Consider the following 19,978-nt stretch of genomic DNA (forward strand, 5'->3'; position numbering starts at 1 on the left):
TACCTTTTCCGATGAGGTCCACACCTACTACATTGATTAGAGATGGGTCAGATCACAGTCTCAACCCAAAAACGGGGGGGGGGGGGGTTGGAAGTGACCTCATTGCCGTGTTCGCCCGCTAAACGAAGAAAGCCGAAGCACGACGTACGCACAAGTGGGCTGTGTTGTCTATTCACCTCGGTCATGGAGGGAGGCGTTGTCGCTGGTCCGGATGTTGGGCACACACCCAACCAATAACGGGCGGCCCACCGGACCTTGGCTAGACTCTTGTTACCCAGCCCGGCTTTGTTTCACCAGGAAACGGATTATCAGCTTACGAACCGTCTCAACATATTAAACCCGCACCAAGAGTAGTGTGCACCCACGGACAATCGTTGCTAACCATGCCATAGTAGTAGCTCCTCGTCACCTTCCAACTTATAGTTTCTTGTTCCTATCCGTCCGTACTCCTGGGAGATCCAGGACGCGGCGCCCTCCAGGCTCGCGGCGTCACCACGCAATTTCGACGCTTCCTCGGGACCGACCCGCGAACTTGCTAGCTGAACTGCCGTCCAATCGCAGCCATGAGTTCCAACACTTTCACGCAGGAAGGTGCTGAGGCAACACGTGCCGACCGAGGCCCCGAGGCCATCCCGGCTACTACAGACTTCCTTCACATGCCGGCTGTGCGCGCCGCCCTACCATTCATCAACGGTGGCCTCTCCGGCATGGTCGCCACTACCGTCATCCAACCGGTCGACATGGTGAAAGTCCGGTTACAGCTCGCTGGAGAGGGCATCTCCTCGGGGCCGAAGCCAACCGCCCTCTCTATCACGCGGGGGATCCTGGCCGAAGGGAAGGTCCTCGACCTCTATACTGGGCTGTCCGCTGGCCTCCTCCGCCAGGGCGTCTATACAACTGCGCGCCTCGGCATATTCGACACCATCATGGGACGCCTCACGACGCGCGCCCGGGAAAATAACACCCGTGTCAGCTTCGCCGAGCGTGCGGGCGCTGGTCTGGCGGCCGGTGGCATCGCCGCTTTCATAGGCAACCCGGCAGACCTGGCCCTCGTACGGATGCAGGCAGACGGTCTCAAGCCGCTCGCCGAACGCCAAAATTACAAGTCTGTCGCCGACGCCCTAACCTCGATCGTGCGTTCCGAGGGCGTACGCGCCCTGTGGGCCGGGGCAACGCCGACTGTCGCGCGCGCGATGGCGCTGAATCTGGGCCAACTGGCGTGCTTTTCGGAGGCCAAGGCACAGCTGCGCACGCGTACGGACTGGTCGCCTCGCGGGCAGACGCTAGCCGCCAGTGCTATTGCCGGCTTCTTCGCCTCCTTCCTTAGCCTGCCCTTTGACTTCGTTAAAACCCGGCTACAGAAGCAGCAGCGCGGGCCGGACGGCCGACTCCCTTACCGTGGTATGGCCGACTGCTTCGCCACCGTCGCCCGCCAGGAGGGGCTGACGCGGTTTTACCGCGGCTTCGGCACATACTACGTGCGCATCGCGCCGCACGCGTGAGTTTCAGATCCCCCTCCCCTCCCTCCCCTTTTTTTGAAGGGCCTCCTATCCAGGGTCCTCGTTCCGAACCTGCACCTCTGCTTGGTAATTTCAGCCATGATGCCTTTCTAACTTATCTCCGCAGCATGGTAACCCTGATCGTGGTCGACTACCTCGGCTGGCTGACAAAGTAAACGCTCGATGAGCAATTGAACGGATAACTTTTCCTCCTCCGCGGCGACTACCCGATCTCTGGTTTTCCTTTTTTCCTTTTAGAGGCCGGTTTTGCCATCTCAGCGCAACCATTGGTTTGAGAAGGGTTTTGGGTGGAAAGAAAGTGGCTGGTCGGCGGCGTTCACGGGGCGGCTTATCTGGTTTATTTGTTCCATCCAGCGGGTTTGAAAGCGTCACCCTTGCTATCTTCACGTGTGCGTCATTTTTTATCTTGCTCATGCAAGTCAGGTTTTCGACTTGGGATGAGGGGTATGATGGATATCGCTGAGAGGGACCGAGAGAGATTGGAGGTAGTTGCTGTCCCGTACATAGTATAGCCTGCATATATAATAACCCTGAACCCAAGAAGGGGGTGGATAAATTCAAGGCATCATCTGCCCTGCGTGACTATTCCTTCTTTTTGCTTACCCAACTTTTTCTGACCCGTTATGGTTTCTTTCATCTTTTTCATCTTCGCTCTCTCGGCCTTACCCCTCTCCACTTTGACGGCCTCGCTAACCTCTTGCCAGGTCCTTCTCCTTGGTGCAGATGATCCAGGACATGTAGCCGCAGGGCCAGAGGAAGAGCTCGCGGCCGGAGCGGACGCGCCAGCGGGCGAGGCGGGCAGGGTCGGCGCCGCAGCCGCGGAGGAGCTCCTCGACCTCGGGGGCGGTGCGGGTGCGGAGGGAGGAGATGAAGGCGTCGAAGACGAGCACGAAGGGCACGACGGGCACGACGTAGACCCAGAAGAGGCGGGCGGGGCGGCGCCAGTAGAGCAGCGGCGCGAGCAGCAGGATGCCCAGCCCGAACACGAGGCACGACAGCACGCTGCCGAGCGAGCGGTCCTGGAGCTCGAAGATGCTGTCACGGAGAGGGCGCAGGCGGGGAAGTCAGGGCGAGTCGGGAGAGCGAGCGGGTCAGGGTAGAGAGGGCGAGGGGTGAGGGGAGAAATAGAAACGTACCCGAATCCGTCGCTCGTCTCGACGGTGTTCTTGAGGATGCCGCGGGCGAGGTCGTCGTCGAAGTGGTGGAAGGCGAGGTTGAAGAGGCGGAACACGCCCTTCTTCTCCCTGCCGGCCCGTCTCCCACCGTTGCGAACGCACTGCCGCAGCAGGTCCGGCGGCGCGTCGGCGGCGTCGATGGGCTGCGGCACGTACGTCAGGTGCTCGCTCTTGGCGGCGGCGGCGGCCCACGACTCGACGTTCGGATGCAGGTCGGTCAGGACAAACTGGACGGCGCCGTCGTCGGGGGCCCTGCTGGCGCTGCCATTGCCGTTGGCATCGCCACCAGTGCTGCCGTCCTTGGCGGCCCCGTTCCTACGCCGCTTCTTCCTCTCCTTGTCTCGCGACGAAGACGAAGAGGGCGGCGGCGGCGGCGGTTGCGAGAGCACCAGCAGCTGCTGGTTCAGGGTGCGCTCGATCGAGGGCGTGGGCCCGCCGGCGCCCGAGCAGAAGTCGATGTAGGTGTAGCGCCCGACGTTGCGCTCGCCGAGGACGCGGCGCAGGGTGTCGGCGACGGCGGTGGCGGGGCTGCGGGCTTGCAGGAGCGGCACGCGGACCGTCCAGGTGTGCGTCAGGCCGGCCTGGACGTAGGCGCGCAGGAAGGGGGGGAACCTGCGCGGATTGCGGTGTAAGTAAGTAAGCGGGCACCCGACTACGGCGATACAATGCGCGCACGGGGGGTTCAGGTCGGCGACGGTATTGGCGGGTGGGTAGGACAGCCAAGAGAACGGACGGACAAGATATAGGTACACGGATGCGCCTCACACATATACGGATAGTCAAAAACAATAAGACGCATATATCTACTACTGGCAGATAGGGGCGCACATAGACAGGCCCGGAACTGCTGGGGCTACTAGGCTGGGGACCTGCGTGGACTTCCGAGCGGCCAATTGGGGACGAGGCTGGCTTGGCGGACTTGCGGACTCTTCAGAGAGGACACGTATGAGCGTGTTTGCGTTACTTACCACGACTGATCGTCGATCTCCCAGAGCTGCATCCGGGAGACCAGAGGTGCAGCCATCGCGCGACCGGCTGGTGGTAAATGTGGCGGTAAGGATCGGCGAAGCTGAACGACGAGGTCCGTCCCTTTTGGGGGGTCTTTTTGTCCTTAGTAGGTGTCACGGCAGATCCAACAGTAAAAGCGACCGTTCCTAGACCAGCAAAACGGAGCAGGCAGATGAGTAGTAGGCGCTAGGGTTGCGAACGGACGACAAGGCGGCAGAGGAGCGGGATGGGCGGGAACACGGAGGGTGTCAACCGAGGAAATATCTTGGCCACCAGACTTGCAAACGGGTAAAATCGATGTTGTCGAGGTCAGGAAGCGGTTAGGTAGGCAAGGAGGGAAAAAGAAGTAGGTAATATGAGGCATGTATTCACGAGCTCCCCCTGTTCGCCTGCGCTGTCACGGTCTGCAGAGTATGACGTTTCAGGGTCGGGACGGACGCTGGAACGGGAAAGGCGCCAGGGGACGGTGAAGCTTCAGGGGCCTCCAACAGGGTGGATCACCTAATGGACCTGCTGTAGCTTCTAGTAGGTAGGGGTCAAGCATCATATGAGTAAGCAGTTGGGAGGTACCCAGGCACCTCCTACCAGGGCCACAAAACATGCAGGTACTAGGTATACAGTACTTATGCAGTAGGTAGGTATGTATCTACTACAGGCAGTGAGGCTGAAACGAAGCTATTCGTTATACCCCCTGTCCTCAACGACTTCAACACGTCGAAAGAGTGCACGAAAAGTGCCTATCTACCTACTATACCATATACCTAAATGTATACCTATACCTACCTAGTATTTAGCCCTAGATCGAACTCGGACGGGGCGTAGCCAGCGAGACGTGACAGGACCGTGTCCATCTCCATCTCCTCCTCATCTCATCTCATCTCATCTCAGCCAACCTCTTACCGGAACCGTGCCCATCTCTAGCACCGAAGCTATCGAAGCCATCGCTCTCACCTACAGGCCTACAATCACGAGCGCATTGTACACATCCGAGGTTGGCAGGCATGCGTCTTGCCGTATTCGTGCACCGTCGTCGGTGAAATTCACACCTACCTAACTGACCCGTCATGGCGTTGCTAGAGGGGCCGACCCTGCTGTTGCTTGCCGTGTTCGGGGCCCTGCTGTGCTACCGATACCTTCTGCGGACGCCCCAGATTCGACGGGACGGTGTCCCTTTGAGGTATGCGTGGCTACCTACCTACCTACCTATGTAGACGTCTCCCCGGGGGGCCCCACCCGTTAACCCGATCGCAGGAGACCGCCAAACACCCTGCCTCTCGTCGGCAACGGGATCCTCTTCCTGCAGCCGCGCCAGAAGCTGTTCTCGTGGTTCGTGAAGTGCGAGGACCTGTTCGGCCGCGAGACCTTCCAGATCAGCGTCCCCACGCTCCCGCCCGGCGTCGTCATCAACGACCCGCGGAACCTGGACTACGTCTTCAAGAACGAGGGCCTCTTCTCCAAGGGCGACCTCTTCAAGCGCCTCTCGCGCGACCTCTTCGGCGCCGGCATCATCAACGTCGACGGCGAGCTGTGGAAGGCCCAGCGCAGAGTCGGGCTCGCCTTCCTCAGCGCCTCCAACCTGCGCGTCCTGACCCACGTCGCGCTGCCGCGGTACCGCGACCGGGCCACCCGCCGCCTGTCCGCCCACGCCCGCGCGGGGAGCGTCGCCGATCTGCAGTCCGTCTTCCACGAGATCACGAGCCAGCTGATGGGGAAGATGGCCTACGACATGGAGATGCACTCCGACGACGATTTCACCGTCGCTTTCGAGTATTCTTCAGGCGTAACCGCCGGGCGCTTTCAGAACCCCCTATGGTTTATTACCGAGGCCTTCACCGGCCGCCGCTTCCGGCGCGCGCTGGCGACGATCCGTGCTTTTGGGAACAGCATCGTAGAACATGCCGTCAGCGTGCGTAGTACCCAAGGGGGAGAAGGAGTCTCGAGATCGGATAAGTTGGATGAAATCTCCGGCGGGCTCATACGGTCCTTGCTGGAGGTTTTCGGGGACGACAGAAACTTGGTGACGGACGCCGCCTTGAACTACCTTTCCGCCGGCAGAGACACCGTTGCTCAAGCCTTGACCTGGTCCATGCACCTTCTCATGCAGCACAGATTCGTCCTCGAGAAGATCCGGGAGGAGGCACAGGCTTTCCTAGACGCCTTCGACGCGTCTGGCGCGGAAGCCGGCTGCGGCGCTGATGTAGATGTCAAGTCGGTCGTTTTCACGCCGGTATCGCTGCCGTACACCATGGCAGTCTTTTACGAGGCGCTACGTCTGTATCCCCCGATCCCCTTCGAAATAAAGCAGTGCGAGCGGGCGACCACCTTGCCCGACGGCACTTTTCTCCCAGAGAAATCCATAATCTTCTGGTGTACTTGGGCCATGAACAGGTCGAAAGCGAGCTGGGGTGACGACGCCGACGCTTTCAGGCCTGAGAGGTGGCTCACAGCGGAGGGGAAGTTGGTGATGAAGAGCGCCTCCGAATTCCCCGTGTTCAATGGCGGACCACGGTTATGCCTGGGGAAGCGAATGGCAGAGCTGATGGCGTGTCAGGTCCTGGCTACGATGGTGCTCATGTTCGACTTCGTTCCAGCTTACGAGACGGAGAGAGTAAGTAAAAGTAGCCTCACTCTGCCGATGCAAGGGGGGCTGCCGTGCCTCGTCAAGCAAAGGGCGAATACACGGCGGGGGAAGATTGGGTAGAAGGATTACCTATACATTGAGGGGCGTGCCGATCAAGTGCCAGATCACCATAAGCCGAGCCTTCTAGAATTCTATTCGATCTGCGCTGTACTTCTCTACAGGGGTCGGATTAGAAATTGGTATCGAATCTTTCGTTGGCCGGGTCCCGAATCCTCCGCAGTCGCCCCAGCCTACCCCTAGCTCGCAAGGTGGGTGCTGAACCCAGGAATCTGGGCCGAAGCAAACAATTACTAGATTTCCTAAGAGAGAAAGAAAGAGAGAGAGCACGGCAGCGTGCTAAGTACAAGCTTCTCCCGATATCTGGGGACCAAGGGGTGCGGATATTATTAGGCGACCGGGGTTCGCGCCGTCGGATCGTGAATGGCTCTCTCATTGGGGTGTACGAGCCAGGGAGCCTTCGTAATACGGCGTATTCATGCAGCCCAGGCCTACGTCGAGCAAGTCAGCAAACGGATTCGGGAGAGCCGCCCCGTGCCCACCCGCGGCGGCCGATCGCCACGTTTCGCACGGGAGATGGAAGCCCTCGGGGCGCGATACCACGCCACGTTGGTGGTCCCGAGGAAATTTTACACGGGAGAGAACAGACGAGATAGGGGCGAGGGAGGGGGAAGCAGGTCTGATATGCCTCAGGCTGCAGCTGTGCGTGCCCACGCATGGCGTGATGGTTGTCGGGCATTGCATACCTACTCGGCCAACAGCTTATAAAGAGGTGTTGAGCGTGCCACCGACAAAAAAGGAATAAATGATTAAACCGGCGTCTATCAAAACAGAAAACCATCAGGCCACCCCGCCTCCCTCCCCTTGGTTTCATCTCCTCTCGTCTCTCATCCCCGGCGAGAACACCGTCAGCCGCCTCAGACCCGCCCCGCTCCGAGCGACTCCGGCACAGAAGAAAATGCAGTACTTCCTCTCGGGCCCGATCCTGGCCGCCTGCGCCCTGATCGCAGCGCAGCAGGCCGCGGCCGCCCCCCCTGCAGCCCCCCCCGCAACAACCCCCTCCGGCGCCACCCCCGGCGCCGAGCCGGAGCCCCAGCCGAAGCCGGAGCCGCTGTGAAGCTAGGACCTCGCGGGTCACCTGATCGGTGAGTGCGCGGCCGCCTGCTCCCTTCCGCAGCCCGTGGCAACGGATGGTGTGGGGAGAAGAGGAACACAAGCAGGGACGTGTATTCTAATCGAGGCGTAATGTTATAGTGTTGCACTATTTTCTGGGAAAGGAGCGGGGTATGAGGCCAAAAAGTAGGCCCGTCTGTTCGGCGGCCGGTAACAGGGGGCGGGCGATCTCTGGGTCGGAGGATACTAAAACGGGCAAGGAATTCGGACGTGGCGGCTTGGGCCTTGTTATATATGTCTGTCGCGGCATGGCGTTAGTGCAAAAGTGTTAACTAAGGGGGTTTCTTTCGACCACCAGTCCGGCTGGTCTCTGCCTCATCGCCTCTAAAGTTGAGACGATAGAAGCGTGTGCTGGCATAAATATGATGCCTATCACGATGCTAGTTACTCCCGGTCTTCGCGAGATGAAGTCTCGCCGTTTGCCGCCGTTCTATCTTACCCCCTGCCGCGTTTCGGCGACGGAGATAGGCGCTCTTTCTAGCGCGAGCAGCAGGCTCCTGGGAGCAGTCATTCTCAACCCCCTTGGGCCCGAAACAAAACAGCAGTATTTTACCCCCTGGGTATTATACTGAAACCCTATTCTTTCTCGCCGGTCTATTCCATCCACCCGTCCTGTCGCCGGTTTCCCGCGACATAGTATCCGTCGCATGCTGCTGCGCTGTCTACGAACACATCTCACACCCACTCCTTCCCCTTCCACCCCTCTTTCTCCCTCTCTCGCTGCTCTCCCTTCGCCCCTTTCGTTCGCGGCATATGCTCCGTTGTCGTATCGAAACCGGGGGGCTCTCTGGTATTATCTATCAGCGCCGAACTCTAGCCGCAGTCTTTATGTGTTAGAGTGTCGAGCTCCGTTGGTATTCGCGCCGATTCTGGGGGGGAAAGACCGGAGTTGAAAGATGCTGTGCTCTTTTCTTATGGCAATTTGGCCTCGAATATGCGAAAACCACGACTAGGTATATATCTTAATGAACAGTACGACGTATTCTTTACCTATTGTGGTTCTGCTTTCAAAAGCCGGGCCAGAGTAAACTTATTTTCGTGCTGCTGTGTTTCGAACCTCTGGTCAGAGGATGAGATTTCCTAAAATAGGCCGGTTAAAACTTATTGCCCTTTGTATTTTAAGAGATAGCTCCTCCATAGTGGTTACATTCTCCTGGTTACGGTTGATCGTATGTGCTGTTGCAATACCAGTCATAATCTGTGTTCACGATGGTCCATCCCTCTCTGCAAGACTTTCCCATGTGTCACTTGGGGTAGTTTTAGGGGGAAAACAATTACTCGAGCCGTCATCGATACTACGTCCACACTTTTAGAGTCGAAGCACACGATACTAGATTTGCCAATAGCATAGAATTCCAAGAACGAGTGTGTTCATTTCCTGAGGCCTCGAGGGCGAGTGTATTGCCGATGATGGCTGGTGAAGTCTACCTAAGTCGGGCTATAGTTTCGCGACCACTAATATGGGATAGACGGCTAGGCCAAAGCAGGTTTATGTGACGAATCTTCTCGTCGACTGTTCCAAGCCCCATAGTCTACGCTGCCTAGCCATCCGCGGGCTCCGCTCCGCGTGTCGATACTCTCGGTGCTCGGGAATTTATGCTAAGCGCCCTTGTTAGTACTGTTGAAGCAATGGAACGCTTGGCCTTAGCTCGCTTAGGCTAGATATTATTTGTATCATATGCCTGAAGAAGAGCGAGGCCGAGGTGGAGGAGAAGGGTAATATCCTGCTTACTGAAGATGAACTCCCCGTCCTGGTTCTCTACCCTCTCGCCGAGGTTGATGTCGGCGTCGGAAAACTCGCCGTCGACTCTCCGGAGACGGGCCCTCAGGACGGGCACGCTAGCGCCTCCTTCAATGCCGAAGTGGATGTCCTCGGCGGACTCGGAGAAGTCTGCCAGCGATGTTAATGAGCCATCACGATGAGAGCCACATATGTTTCGACGTACTCTCTCCACCCCACTGGAAGCGGCCTGTATTATCATTCCGTGTTAGCGATATGGCGAGGAAGTTGATAGTCGGGACTCGACGGGGGCTAGAAAGGACAGCCTACCATCGTCGTTGCCGATGAAGTTGTTCAAGTCGATCTCGGCATCCTTGTAGTTTCCGTCGGCGTCCCTGAGACGGGCCTTGAGGATGTGTCCGTCTTCGAGGCGGATATCTTCGGAGCTGGCGTGGAAAGACATGATGTTCTACGGGTGCCGAGGTCTCTTGCGTGGATGATGAAGGGCGGGTGTGTGTGTCGAGAGCAGGAGAGTCCGAGAGACGAGGGCGGGGATGCGCTGCATTCTATATAAGGCGTGCCCAGCCCACATATCGTCTCACCTGGGGATGCTACCATAGGTGCATGCAACTCTAAACACATGCTAGGAGCCGATGGTGATATCCACTCCACCGTAGGTATCATCAGGACTTACACGTGTAGACCCTCGCTTGGATCTCTCCCCTCGTCGCGTACTGCGAACCCCTGTCTAGCTGGATAGGCATACGTACGCCGACCCTGACGATCTACCGCATCCATAGGCTATAGGCCCACCGTCGAATTCTGGGATGGGTTCATAGGTCTGACTTTTAGGTTACATTGGGTCGGAATACATGATTCTAGCGGGGTGATCCTCGTGTAGCATTGGCGCGGCTTCGTGGATATAGACCTCTCTGCACGACCGCCATAGCTCTCGTGTTCCAGAACCGCAGCTAAGTAGTAGTAAGCCCCGGTTAACTCGGCCCCCGGTGAGGCCTCCGTCGACCACCAACCGCCAGACTACGGAACGTGGTTTGGAGGCTTGGAGATGTGTGATTGGGGTTGGGGGTGGTTAAGAAGAGGGCCTCTCTGTATTGCCCCCCAACCGGAGCCTTGCCATTTCTTCTTTCAGCTTGAAATCGGCATCGTGAAAGCAAGCCCGTGTGGTTTTCCTCGAAGTATTAGAGGCCGTGACGAGCCGGGTACGTTTCTGCGAATGCCAGTCGCCGCCGAGACCATGTGGACCGTTATCGTGACCCTCACTCGCCTCCGCAGATGGCATCGCGCGAACCCTATTCGCAAGATGGTCGCTGTTCGTTGTTTCAGACGGTGTGGTCAGCAACTCCATAGCGTTGCGGTGCCGTGATGCCGGCCTCTTCCCCTTTCGGACACTGCATGGTAGTCCCATGCCAAGAGGGAGACGGACGGGATTCATTGGTTTCCGCTGCAATACTCGGCGTCCACTGCTTTACAGTAGCACATTCTAAAACCAACATGGATACGACAGCTGCTGCTCGACTAAGCACGAAAATACCCCGCGATGCGGATAAACGGCCAAGACGGTCGAAGAAGTGCCCCTCCATGCTACGTAGGTGTGTGAAAATTTGACGGCAATGTTCTCGTGGACAGTCTGCCTGCTTCTTCCTCTCGCAAAGCAAGAGATCTTGGTTGCCCACCTGCCCCCGCTCCCCCTCACTGTCGAAATAGAGCTCTGTCATGAGGTAATCGAAATATCTTCTTGGATGGAAAGGTCCATCGCCCTGCTTGCATGATTTGCTGGTTGAGGGGTAGGTAATACTATTATAGCCTCTCTGCAGCGTTGGCCGTGTTGCTGCTCTCCACAACACCACGAGCGATTTTCCGAGTGGAGGAGCATCTAATAGACCGGGGCGATAGCCGAACTGACGTACTTGGCCGACGGTTATTAGACGCGTGTTCTAGGATTCTCTGCGCCGTGCCGTACTATTTCCCACCTACCTATCGTCGATACTACCCGTCTTAGGACTGAAAGGGTCAACACTGGTTGGAGCTCTGGTTGGCCCTCTCGGCCGTGACATCGACTCGACGGGGATGGTCTCAGTAGGTATTTATTAATATCTCGCGGTTTGTAGTCCACCTCGGCTCACAGTCGCACGAGAGCAAGCCAAGCATGCTAGCCAGCCCCTTCGCCGGAGGCACTAGGCGTACATGGAGCTAATTTCGACGGCATGCTGTCGTCACGTCTGAATGGCTCCGATGGGGCGAGCCGAGGCCAGAAGAGGGGACAGGCGCCGTCTTACATGGCTGCCTCTGAGTCTCTCATCCACGGCGGTCTGGCCTGTCGTCTATCCGCGCATGATCCAGCCCTCGCCTGCCCGGGTCCGCGTGCCAGTCGGCTTTTTCGATTTCTCTTCTTGTTTCTTGTTTTTTTCTTCCCCCCTCTTATAAACCCCCCGTTCGTTGAACCCCCGCGCCGTGGGTGGCGGGGCTGTTCGATACCTACACGTCAATCTCGACAGCGCATAGGTGCTCATCTTTTGCTCGAGTATCTTACTTTTGGAGTATCCCACTTGTAGTTCTCATTCAATAGTTTGATGCCACTGAGAACTTGATGGAGCTGTCAGAATTGTTCCTGTGTTTATATATCCCGTTATTCTGCCTGTGCTGCCTGGCTTGCTAAATACCTAGTGCATTTACGATTGCGGCAGCTGGTGGCCGAGTTCGCAGCTGTTAGCAACCGCCATCTGCTTTCAGTTGAATTCTACCAGCAACTCTTTGCAGAATATTACGCTCTGTAGAATAGAAGAACCCTCTACGTCCTTTTTCTAGATCCTTATTTCATCAGCGAACTTACGTACCGTCCAGCGCGTTGCCGGTTCTCTGCTCGAATCCTCTTAACCCCCTTTCTCCTCCTCTCTTGTCTTTAGTTGAAGATCCCCATGATCCCTAGGTGAACTTGTCTCTACTAGGTAGAGACTGTTGATTCCCGGCAGAATTGAGACAGTAATAACCGGCGAAGAGGGTTGTATGTAACTTACCGATAAGAAGGTCCCTTGGAGTCGGGCGGTTCAACGAGATTGGATACCGAAGACCGCAGCCACTGGCGCACACATACATCCTTACGTAACGGCTTACTGGCTTCGAACCGTGTCGCGTGGGGGGTCTGCTGTCGCATCCATCATGACCGTCATCATGGGTATCACGAAGAGGGGAAGTGGGATAAAATTGCCAGGGGACATGACAGTCACCGCTGAAACCAGTCCCGACAACAGTTACATCCTTCGTTTTCCAACTCCTTTAGGCTTACCCAGATCCCAGGAGACTGGATGTGGTTATTTTCCTTACGTCTTCATGAATGGTAAAGCTATTACAATTCAGTCTAAGGATGTAGTAGCTTGGTACATATATGAACTCTTAGTGTACCCGGTACTCTACGGGCGGCTATTAACTAGGGTAGTTTCTGTTCTGAAATCCGCCACAGTTACTAAGGAACTAGAGGATTATGGACTTATTGATAGTGGAAGCTTAGTTTATTCCACCACGGCGCGGCCAGGAAATAACTTGTATAAAATTACGTTACACGAAGCATCCAAGAAAGTATTAATAGAGTCGGGAAGCTGTGGATAACCATCCATATGCCAACCCGATATAAGAACGAAGAGATCAGGGATAAGTCAGGGCACAGAAGGGTTACAGTACAGTCTTCAACTGCGAGTGTATGGTCCATATGTAAGGCTAAGTATCTACGGGTGGTTATCGGATTTACCTTTGCCCTCGCGTCCAGAACAACCTTCGCGGCTAACCCTACGATTACACACCGCGCCTTAGTTGGCTAAGTTCGCCTATCGTACCTAACTCTTAGGGTTCATGCCGGCTAAGGATTTCGTACACGATGTTAGAGGCAAGAATGTAAGTAACATGCCCAGTCCCTAAATAAGAACTACTCTGAGTAGCCGAAAGCGGCTGGCAAGCTTTCGGGTATAAGTTGAATCGTCGACCAGGATGAGCTTAAGAATTACGCCCCAAGTAGGTGCCAAGAGATTTAATGCACTTCCTTGTAGATACGTGTCTGTTATCGTACATGAATATTACAACCCCTAACCCAGAGTCCCTTGTCCACCCGAATGTACGGCCTCGAGTTTCGTCATCATCAATAATAAATCCCAACATGACCCATCCGTCCTTGCGCCACTGTCCGCCTATGCATATATGTACCCCAAGCGCCTATCTAGGATGTTTCTATCCGGGGCCCCTCACTGTCTACTCCCTTCCGCACAATATATACCCGAATATCCCTATTACTTACTACCGTGTGCACCACACCCTCGACAGCGACATAGATTGCCCGGTCCCTTGGTTACTTCTTCGGGTTCAGGAACTTCTTGACCTTGTGGCTCTTGACCTTGCAGACGAGGCCCTTGCCGGCGCACCCAAGGCACACGTCGTAGTTATCCTGGTTGCAGATGCAGCAGTCTATGCGTATCCGACACAAAGTGTTAGCAACCGTTCCTTTTCTTGTCCCCTTTCTGCATTCATTCCTCTCTTTCCTCTTCTACAGGCGACACCCGGAGTCGGTAGCAGGTGGGCGGCGGGGAAAAAAGAGAAGAGAGAGGTGTGTGTGGCGGGGACTTACGGATATAGCACTCGCCCGGCTGGATGACCTCGCGGCAGCGGTTGCAGGACAGCCGGGTGATCTTCCCAGCGCGCGGGCACTTCGCGCTTGGGCGGTCGGGCTTGTTGGCTAGCGACAGCATCAGGGCCTCGGCGGCGGTGCTGCCGATCTGCTCCTCGATGATCTGGGCCTGCACCATGCCGGCGTGGTGGGCTATGGCGTCGGCGGCGGGCGTGGCGAGGGCGGTCGGGTCGCCGCCGGCGACGGCGTTGCCGAGCTGCTCGATCTGCGCGACGGCGCCGTCAGCGGCGGCGTCAAAGTTCGTCGTCAGGCCGGTGCTCTCGTTGGCGCCTTCGGGCAGGCCCGCGCCCATCTGCTCGACGTTGGTGACGCCCTCGATGAGGTCGCCGACCTCGACGCCGACGCCGATCCCGACGAGGCCCACGGTGGCCCCGACCGCGACGTCCTTCACGTCGATGTGGTGCGGCGCGATGCCGCGCTTCACAAGCTCCGCGTGCTGAATCGCGCGCTTCTTGTCCGAGACCCAGGCGCTGCGCATCTTGTACGCGGCGAACCCGAGCGATAGGCCGCCAGTCATGACAGCACTACCCATGCCCCCCCCAACGGCGACGGTGCTCGCCACTAGCTTGCGCGCCGTGGGTGCCTCGACACTGAGGAGCCTCGAGGCCGAGTAGCCGGCAACCTCCCTGCGGTACTCGTCGGCGTCAAATTGAAGGGTTTCGCTAATGCCCATGGTTGCTTTTCCCGGTCTTGGTTTTCGATATTCTGAACAGTCTTTCTGTGAAGCAGATGGTAAGAGTGTGAACTGGTGGGTTAAATGTTGCCCAAAAATTCAACCAAGCCGGCCGACACCGAGGGGTTTATAACGACCTTCACCATTTTATATGGCCAGCTTGTGGTTCAAATCAGCCTAGTTGTCCTGACAGCACGATTTTTCTAAGACGTTCTACAACACAACCCCCGTTCAGCCTCACAGGCTGTCCTGCTTCACCCTTAGAGGGTACGTTTGGTTATCGGGGAGGGATCTTCGCGCGCCACCCTCCATCTTACATGGACACGCACACGTTCTAGGACATTTGTCCGGGGGCAGTAGTCAGAACCACGAGTTTGAGATCCCAGCCCTTACGTGATACGGTGGCAAGTATTTGTCTATATCACCCACATATGCTGTTGGCCGGCTGCCACTGACCAATCCAGGGCTTTGGGTGAAGCATCGGAGGCGGACAATCCAACTAGAATAGTGCGCTGTAGCGACGCCGATCGCTTGAGCCGCATAGAAGTGCATCTCCTATTTTAGCCCCAGGGCTGCTTTTTCCCCCGGTCTGACCACGGATGTGTGCTGTAAGACGCATGCTCCCTTCTTCGCTCCCATACGTTGACTCGATATCGTGTACCAACGCCCCGAGCTAGTGGTGGACTTGGGACAATGGAAATAGGACGCCACCCTGAACGCCGCTGAGTCGATGCCGCGCTCCTCGTGGCGAAGCGCCGTAGTTGACGATGCCTTGTCCTTAGGTCCGTTAGGTAAAGGAAATTGCTCTAACAGACTTGTCCCAGGGATCATAGCTGTTCGGTCGCAAGAAGCCAGTACCGCGATCTCACCCTCACCAGCATAATTATACCTAGTTATAGGTAAGACCTCAGCCACCGGCATCTGACATCCTGGAGGATTGTGCTCCTCGAGAGCTCCCCAGCTCGCTTCAGGCCTTAACCCAGTAACCGCCCCAAAAGTTGCCACGAGGAGAGAAGGAGTGCAACGAGAGAAGACTCCCAAAAAGCAATAGACAAGCCACGGGTGGCAAAGGCTCTGCAGATCACCATGTGCGTGTAGATATGTGTCGGCGTCAGTCTGGGAATTAATAGAAGCTTGTGGCGTTGTGTGGAGAGAAACGTGTTCCCCTCCCTCTCCCCCCTGAAAAGGTGACAAATCTGAAACTCAGCAGTGATACAAACCAACACCAACCACGCCCAACTCGTAAACATCGAGCGTCGCCGCAGTCCTCCATCCAAGCGAGTCATACCGGGCGCTGGGAGAACATCGGCAGGGCTGCGGACCCCGGGCGCTGGGGCTACCCCGTCGTCGAGCCCTCGATCTGCCTGGCGCTGTCCCGTACGCATCGATCTAGGTAATACCTAGGGGGCTTGGGACATGCGTAATTAAAACCTCCTACGTTATATGGCCTGACGACTCCAGACCGACATTCTATAGCCCCAAACGCCGCCATCGTCAGAGCTTGGGAAAGCGTCTCGGTGGCTTCCTTCTGATTAGTATTCCTTATGCCCATCCCACACACGCACGATTCTACCTGCGTCTCGCGCCTGTCTCGCCACACGAGCCACGTCGGGTCCATCCCGGACGCAGCCAGAAACCCCCGCCGCCGCCGCCATCGTCATCCCCAAGGCAAGCAACCGACCCGTCCTCAGCACCCGCACCCGCGCCCGCACACACCAACCCGCTGGCCGCCCAAACCCTCCCCGCGGCTCCACCGCAAGGCGGATCGAGCTGTCTCAGGCCGCCTCGCCGACCCTCCCTACGGAGCATCTCGCCCGCGCGTCCACCCAGCCAGGCAAGTGGCGCGCGCATCCTCGCTGCCGCCCCGCTCCCCGGCCCCAAAACCGGCGACCCAGCATGGCCGAGAAACACACACACACACACACACACACACACACACACACACACACACACACACACACACAAAAAAAAAAAACAGGACGGCGAGGGACACGAGGCAGACAGCGGATCCCAGATCGACAAGCCACGGCGCGCTCGGTCGCCAAGCCGGGCCAAGATCTACGCGCCCCCCCCCCGCGTCCTCGGCGCCCGCGCGGGGCGAGAAACAAGGAACTAATGCAAAAAGAACTAGGATATATAAATGAAAAAAAAGGAATAGAGAGAGGAAGGAGGAAAGAAGGGGAGAGATCGGGGAGGCCAGCGCGTGCAGCAACCCCCCCCCCCGGCCCCGCTTACCTTGTTCGCGTGGTTCGTCGACGTCGCTTTGGCTGCTATTAGAGAACGGGGACGGAGAAGGGGGCGAGGGGCGGGGTGCTGTCCGTGTGCGCATACCAGCCAGCCGCCACGCGATAGGAGTGCACGGCGTAGGTAGGTAGGTAGGGAGGTAGCGAGGCCGCGGCGTCGTGTTTACTAGGGACGGGTACCGATCTGCTCCTGGCCCCTTAAGGCTTCACCCCGTACGTTGAACTGAAAAGTAACAGGCATGAACATCGCGCCCACTGCACCGCTTCCTCAGCGGGCCCGATGTCCGGGACGTAATAGGCAGCTCGTTCGATGTGCATTCGCGCGTATGGTCTAGCCGCGTGGGTAGGAGTTGGCTATGGAGTATGTTACGATCTGTGATAGACAAGTGTGCATACCCATCTGCGCCTCTCTTCCTAGATCGTCTCCCCATCTCGTCTCCCCATCTCCTCTTCCCCCTTTAAAAAAATATTTCCAAAAAAAAATCACGGCACCCCGCCGAACCGCTGGCGCGCGATCTCGCGGAGGACCTCCATGGTGCCCTCCTCGCGGGCGCGGTACGCGCGGACGCGCTCCTCGCGCTCCTCGGCGCGGGCGCGGGCCTCCTCCTCGCGGCGGGTCTCGCGCTCCGACTTGCGGCGGGCCGCCTGCTGGCGCGACGCCTTGTACTCGGCGACGCCGCCGCCGCCGCCACCCTCGCCGCCCTCGCCGTCCTCGCCGAGCAGCTCCGCGTCCGCCACCTCCGCCGCGCCCGGCGACCGCCGCTCGCCGAACCCGCGCTGCCGCTCCGCCGCCTCGCGCCGCTTCTCCAGCCGCCGCTCCCGCGTCCCCGCGTCCGCCCGCGGCGCCAGCTCCGCCAGCCGCTCCCGCTGCTCCGCCCGGTCCGCCCGCCGCGCGAGCCGCAGGTCCGCCGCCTGCGCGAGGCGCTCTTCCGAGGCAGCTTCGCGCCGCGCCGCGAGGTCGTCGAGGCGCGGCGCCCCGGCGCCGTGGCGGTCGTGCCGGGATCTCCTGTTCGGGTTCAAAGCGTCCGGCGGCGGCGGCAGGGTCGGGCCGAATTCGTCGTCGTCTTCGTCGCCATCTTCCCCCTCCCGCTCGTTCCGTCCCTCGCCGTCGGACACTTCCTCTCCTTTCCTCGTCGCCCTAGCAGTGGAACCGCTACCACCAAGCGCCGTCTCCGTCCTCGCTACCTCTCCCCTCTCCCTCTCCTGCCCTTCTTCTCCGTGCCGCTCTTCCTCGCGTCCCCGTCCCGCTTTCGCCTCCGCCTCCGCCTCCGCCCGCGCCTCCGCCAGCATCTCGGGACGGTACCACCCCTCGGCGAGCCCGCCGCTGTTCCACCGGCGCACGAAGCGGCGCCAGCGCCCGCGGACCTCGCGCTCCCCGAGCGCGCCCATGTCGCGTCCCTTCTGCACGTCGAGGTAGCGCGCGAGCAGGGGCCGGAACGCGGCGAGGTCCGCGCGCGCGAGGCGCCGCGCCCCGAACGGGAGCTCCACCGCCGCGCTCCCCCCTGCCGCCGTTACTGCTGCTGCCACCGCGATTACCGGCTCCGGCGGGCGGTGGCGCCTAGCCCGCTCCTGCCGGTGCTGGTGCTGGCGGCGATCATGATGGCTGTGGGACGGCTTGCGATCCCGCGAGCGGGAGCGGGAGCGGGAGTAGGAGCGCGAGCCCGAGCGCGAACGAGCCCGGACGCCATGTCTAGGTCGGCGATCGGGGCTCTCGGAGCTCGAGCCCGACTCCGACTCGGAATCGGCGCGGCGCAGGCCCCGCTGCGAGGAGGTGCCCTTGGACCGCGAGGCGTAGTCGCGCGAGCTCGTATACGGCCGATCCCCGTCGTCGTAGCGACTTCCGCGCCGACCCTCGCGACGGGCGGGCGACGGCGATCTGCGTCTCGACCGGTCGCTGTCGTCATCGTCGCGACACCTCCTCCTCCTCTCCCTCGCTCCGTACCTGTCGCCGCGGTCGGTCGCGCTGTTCCGCCTCCGTCTGCTACGCCGGGCGTGCGTGTCGTCCGGGACGTCGTCTTCGTCGTCCGAGGAGCGGCGGCGTTTGCGGCGCTGGCGAGGATGCTGCCCGTCGCCGCGCCTCCTTGCGGGGGAGTGCTCCGAGCAGGAATCATCCGACGCGTGTACGCGTTGCCGCGCTGGTTCCGCCATAGGCGAAGCTATTATTGGGTGACGGTCGGTCGGGGTGTCGCGGTGGCGGTGTGGTGCTCGTCGGAGAGTAGATGTGCACAGTCGGCAAATAGGATATTGTCGGTATGCAAGGGCAGGCCGGAAGGAATCTGTGGTTAACCGGTCGGTCACTCGCGGTCGGGTCGTGGCAGGGAGGGAGAGTATTTAGGGTGGAGGAAGAAGGAAGAAATATGTAGGTATGTAGATTGGTAGATCGGGCGAAAAGGCTGCTGGAGGTACCTCGACACGCTTAAGCTACCTTAGGTAGGTACCTACCTACCTTGGCTTAGCGCACGGCGCAGTAGGTAGGTAGGTATAACTATGACTGCATAAATGTATGCGCAAATATATACATGTATATATACATACACGCACATACACATATGCATACGTAAATCCCCCCCCATTCTCTGTCATCACGTGGTCACTGCACCTTGCCTCCGCTCATCAGGTTCCGGTTGCATGCGCTCTGCATGCACTTGTCTTGTGGGGTCGGGGTTATGCCGTTATGCACCCTCCTCCTCCTGCGTAACCCGGGCTACTATGTACGTACGTGCACGCTTGGCTACATAACCATGCACAACATCCCTACGTCAAGCACCAACACGTACTTGAATACACGTACTTGAATAGGCTAAGTACTTCCTCCTCCTCCCTATCCCCGTGACCTCCCGTGCCCAAACGAGACCAGACACATCCACCCACGTACAACGACGCCGCTCCCGAGCACGGAACCCCCCGACGTGCATCCCCGCGCGCGCGCAGTCCTTCTACATCGCATCAACCTTTCCGCCCTCTCGTCCCCCCTTCTCTCTCCCATAACCTATATCACCTCTCCTCTCTCCACAATAGCTAGCGGCTACTGCTCAGCCAGGTCTCCCTCGCTCCCGGAAGGGGAGAAGGAGTACGGTCAGACTCGCATCAGACGCGCGCAGACGGACCGAGTCGGTTTCCGTCCGCCAGAGAGAAGGA

The 19,978-nt window shown here is 58.6% G+C and overlaps 6 protein-coding genes across 6 annotated transcripts; 2 read left to right on the top strand and 4 right to left on the bottom strand.

Annotated features, from left to right (window-relative positions):
* Positions 1–173: 173 nt before the first annotated feature.
* On the top strand, positions 174–1,909 carry GGS23DRAFT_380939 (mitochondrial carrier domain-containing protein). Its single transcript, XM_051513432.1, has 2 exons — positions 174–1,498; positions 1,627–1,909. The coding sequence occupies exons 1-2, from the start codon at positions 564–566 to the stop codon at positions 1,673–1,675; spliced, it is 984 nt and encodes a 327-aa protein (XP_051375022.1). The 5' UTR covers positions 174–563; the 3' UTR covers positions 1,676–1,909.
* GGS23DRAFT_380974 (uncharacterized protein) lies at positions 1,823–3,773 on the bottom strand. Its single transcript, XM_051513433.1, has 3 exons — positions 3,664–3,773; positions 2,657–3,307; positions 1,823–2,555 (listed from the first exon to the last, which is right to left on the bottom strand). Exons 1-3 carry the CDS (start codon positions 3,717–3,719, stop codon positions 2,210–2,212), a joined length of 1,053 nt encoding a protein of 350 aa, XP_051375023.1. The 5' UTR covers positions 3,720–3,773; the 3' UTR covers positions 1,823–2,209.
* An 856-nt stretch (positions 3,774–4,629) lies between these two features.
* On the top strand, positions 4,630–6,625 carry GGS23DRAFT_381238 (cytochrome P450). Its single transcript, XM_051513434.1, has 2 exons — positions 4,630–4,880; positions 4,955–6,625. The coding sequence occupies exons 1-2, from the start codon at positions 4,768–4,770 to the stop codon at positions 6,402–6,404; spliced, it is 1,563 nt and encodes a 520-aa protein (XP_051375024.1). The 5' UTR covers positions 4,630–4,767; the 3' UTR covers positions 6,405–6,625.
* A 2,547-nt stretch (positions 6,626–9,172) lies between these two features.
* GGS23DRAFT_594446 (CVNH domain-containing protein) lies at positions 9,173–9,697 on the bottom strand (the record flags this gene model as incomplete). Its single annotated transcript, XM_051518164.1, has 3 exons — positions 9,173–9,405; positions 9,461–9,484; positions 9,565–9,697. 3 exons carry the CDS (start codon positions 9,695–9,697, stop codon positions 9,173–9,175), a joined length of 390 nt encoding a protein of 129 aa, XP_051375025.1.
* A 3,797-nt stretch (positions 9,698–13,494) lies between these two features.
* On the bottom strand, positions 13,495–14,777 carry GGS23DRAFT_381276 (uncharacterized protein). The gene is made up of 2 exons (XM_051513435.1): positions 13,865–14,777; positions 13,495–13,704 (listed from the first exon to the last, which is right to left on the bottom strand). The coding sequence occupies exons 1-2, from the start codon at positions 14,595–14,597 to the stop codon at positions 13,589–13,591; spliced, it is 849 nt and encodes a 282-aa protein (XP_051375026.1). The 5' UTR covers positions 14,598–14,777; the 3' UTR covers positions 13,495–13,588.
* Positions 14,778–17,048: 2,271 nt separating this feature from the next.
* Positions 17,049–19,254, bottom strand: GGS23DRAFT_617397 (uncharacterized protein). Its single transcript, XM_051520867.1, has one exon. The coding sequence runs from the start codon at positions 18,986–18,988 to the stop codon at positions 17,324–17,326; it is 1,665 nt and encodes a 554-aa protein (XP_051375027.1). The 5' UTR covers positions 18,989–19,254; the 3' UTR covers positions 17,049–17,323.
* Between the last annotated feature and the right edge of the window lie 724 nt (positions 19,255–19,978).

The sequence above is a fragment of the Durotheca rogersii genome (assembly GCF_024521655.1).
Source record: "Durotheca rogersii strain YMJ 92031201 chromosome Unknown GGS23scaffold_4, whole genome shotgun sequence".
Lineage (NCBI taxonomy): Eukaryota > Fungi > Ascomycota > Sordariomycetes > Xylariales > Xylariaceae > Durotheca > Durotheca rogersii.